Genomic DNA, 3,193 nt, shown 5'->3' with positions numbered 1-3,193 from the left:
AAAAGAACCATACATAGGTATATATATTTTACATTTTACTTATTTATTCCAATGATATATTTATCTATTAAACATACAAAGCTACATTTCATGAGAATTTGTTTACATTAACACTGCTTACTAAATCTCCTGCGTGGTTTACTCACTATTCTTGTGAAAATACATGAATTTATACACATGCATATTTTAATGCAAGTCAATAAACCTAATTTCTATAAAGGAAAAAAAGTAAAGTCAATTGTTTCAGAAATTTACGAAATGAGAAAGTACAAAAAAGAAACATTTTGTTTCTTTAAGTCATCGATGTAGGTGCACGCAGCAACGCAATACTCTTCAAGATTATCATAGAATTAAAACATTCAATAATATCTAATGAAAGTTCTCATGTACAGGCCTATTAATACTCTCACTTTAATTCCATACGTTGAAAAAAAAATTCTGTAACATTGCTAAAGTAAACATTACCACGAAAAGTTTTATAAATAGTAAATTATAGGCATTTCTAGCTAATCTATGAAAAAACTACTTTTCTACAAATCTACATTGCCTAATCCTTTTTTAAAACATTTGACACTACACATTTATAGAGAAAATACAGAGCCTTAAACTTAATTTAGCCAAAAAAGCAGTATTTAGTTTCTATTAAAGGAATTTAAATACACTTAAAGTTGAAAAATCATTTATGCAAAAATTTCAGATATTAATAAAAAATCCCTTAAGTATGAAAAACATGCTAACTTGATACTTCTAGAATATTAGACTTTAGAATTAATAGGAAGATTTAAGAGTTAGAGCATATATAACATGCTAGAGACATTTATATACATAATAGAATCAAGAGACAAGCATGAATAGAAGAAAAGCAAGATAAAACTACTAAAAGATGTTTATTTTAAAAAGATACATTTAAACTGAAATGACAGCTCCAAACATTAAAATCCAATTAAAAATTTAGTCAAAATTAGACTTACAAAGACAATAAGTAAAAATTACAGAATACGCAGGAGTTCTCACAAAATATATGATAGATGAAGGAATGATTAGAGAGCATCTCATCGAAGTTCAACCACCGAAACCGTAGAGAGTACGGCCTTGTCGTTTCAACGCATAAACTACGTCCATTGCTGTAACGGTTTTGCGTTTAGCATGCTCAGTATAGGTTACAGCATCACGAATTACATTTTCCAGAAACACTTTCAACACTCCACGGGTTTCTTCGTATATCAAGCCAGATATACGCTTAACACCGCCACGACGAGCAAGACGACGGATAGCAGGCTTGGTTATTCCTTGAATATTATCTCTAAGTACTTTACGATGTCGTTTAGCGCCTCCTTTACCCAAGCCCTTACCTCCTTTTCCACGACCAGACATGTTGAACTAATAAACAAAAATTCTCGGCGATACAAACACAATAGATATGCAACGTCGATTTAGATCAGACGACAAAAGCGTTCTGTCGAATTTAAAATAATAATAAAATGATGACGTAATTTGCGAACCTGTGAGAAGCCTTAAATTTTCTCCAATGAAAGTTTCGTATTCAGCTTTGAACCTGTGAGAAAGCTAAAGAGAATGAAAAAAACTGTTGCCATTTTATTTCTTCTTAATATACATTTTCATAATTGTGTAAATATGTAGTATTTAAAATTTACAAAAATAAGTAGCTTAGAGCACATTTTAATAAATTATTTTGTAAAAGCTACAAAAATCGGCAGTCGGAAATGGCTAATTTACATAAAATCAAAACAACCGTTATTTTGATTTGATAATAAATTATTGATCTCACTGTTCCGTATTATATCAAAGTAATATTAGTTTTTCCAAAAAGATGATAAAGGGAATCATATCCATGTTACATCTTTTGAAGTTATTACTGTTCACGCAAGAAAGATTTGGACATATTTGGCTGTTTTCGTTACCACTTTCTACATGTTCTAATTATTTTTTAGTGAAAGATATTTTTCATCTTTATTATTCATTAACATTGAAAGATGCTAGGAAGCATCTCTTAAAAAGAGAGAAAACTACGCATCTTATTTCATATATTATTATGAATTTAATCGTTATTGGTGGTTATTTTTATAAAGTTCCTCAAGAACTTATATTGCTGCTTTTCACATTTTTAGTTATCTTTTTTCATCGTTTGTTTTATAAGCCATCTTTAACTGAATCAGAGAACTTGATTATAGACAATGATTTATCGTTAGGATATGGTAGTGCGTTGTGTTATTATGACAATTATTTAAATTACATTCTTCGACATCCACATGTAGACTTAAAACATCGAATTCGAATGTTTAAAAGTAGGCATAGTATAAAAAATATGTCTGATAAACTTTTTATTTTAATTCCTTCCTCTTGTAAAGTTGAAACATATATAGACGAATTTGATTGCATTAACCGCTGCAAGGAATTAATTCCGGTAGAAATAAATATTGCCGGCATATCAAAAAGAACCTTTAACATCTCTGTTTATCATATAATATGTGATGATGATGTTCAAAATTCAGTTCGATTAGCACTAGAATATGCTCAGCCATTGAAAGTACTCTTTTCTTTAAAAGAAAAAGGATTACTCTCAATAGAAGATATGCATAAACAAAGAGAAATATTTACGAAACTTTTAAAGAAAAAGCTCTCTGACAGCGGAAGTTCTGAACTAGTACATCTTATAGAATATGATGATTTTCCATCACAAGAATTGTTTGAGGTCTTATTGAAAGTAGAAGCTGTTCATGAATTTAGGAAATACAAATCTTAGAATGATGAATGCTGCCAAAACTTTCTTTTTTAAGGAAATTGTTACATTTCTAAATTTTTACATTGTTATAATTATATGCTACTTTCACCTGAATTGCTTGTTGTTTTCATGTAATAATAGCTGTTCACAAATATTGAAAGTATTAGGCCTTCACAAGAAGATGTTACTTTTATTATAGTTTTTGATATTAGTGTTTACTTTTTTCATAAAATTTTATATGATGTTGATCATTTCAGTGTTAATTCCATTACTTTTTGTCCAACAATTCTGAACTCTGTGTATTATACTATATATATAGTATCTTTACTTTTAGTTATGATATTATGGATAATTAATAGACTTTTAATCATTTATCATATTTTTGTTAAATAGCTTCCAATTTCCTATGAATTTAAATTTAGAAAAATTTATTGTAAGTGTCTAATTCAT

At 28.6% G+C, this 3,193-nt stretch overlaps 2 protein-coding genes across 2 annotated transcripts; one reads left to right on the top strand and one right to left on the bottom strand.

Moving 5' to 3' along the window:
- Positions 1-868: 868 nt before the first annotated feature.
- On the bottom strand, positions 869-1,484 carry LOC107443685 (histone H4). Its single transcript, XM_016057632.3, has one exon. It carries the CDS (start codon positions 1,372-1,374, stop codon positions 1,063-1,065), a length of 312 nt encoding a protein of 103 aa, XP_015913118.1. The 5' UTR covers positions 1,375-1,484; the 3' UTR covers positions 869-1,062.
- Positions 1,485-2,053: 569 nt separating this feature from the next.
- LOC122269490 (stimulator of interferon genes protein) lies at positions 2,054-2,764 on the top strand. The gene has a single exon (XM_043042895.1). The coding sequence runs from the start codon at positions 2,054-2,056 to the stop codon at positions 2,762-2,764; it is 711 nt and encodes a 236-aa protein (XP_042898829.1).
- Positions 2,765-3,193: the final 429 nt, after the last annotated feature.

This window comes from Parasteatoda tepidariorum, chromosome 5 (assembly GCF_043381705.1).
Source record: "Parasteatoda tepidariorum isolate YZ-2023 chromosome 5, CAS_Ptep_4.0, whole genome shotgun sequence".
NCBI lineage: Eukaryota > Metazoa > Arthropoda > Arachnida > Araneae > Theridiidae > Parasteatoda > Parasteatoda tepidariorum.
This window is presented reverse-complemented; position numbering and strand designations above follow the sequence as displayed.

Excerpts from the sequence above, each read along its gene's own strand:
- LOC107443685 (XM_016057632.3), bottom strand. The coding sequence starts at position 1,374 with ATGTCTGGTCGTGGAAAAGGAGGTAAGGGCTTGGGTAAAGGAGGCGCT.
- LOC122269490 (XM_043042895.1), top strand. The coding sequence starts at position 2,054 with ATGAATTTAATCGTTATTGGTGGTTATTTTTATAAAGTTCCTCAAGAA.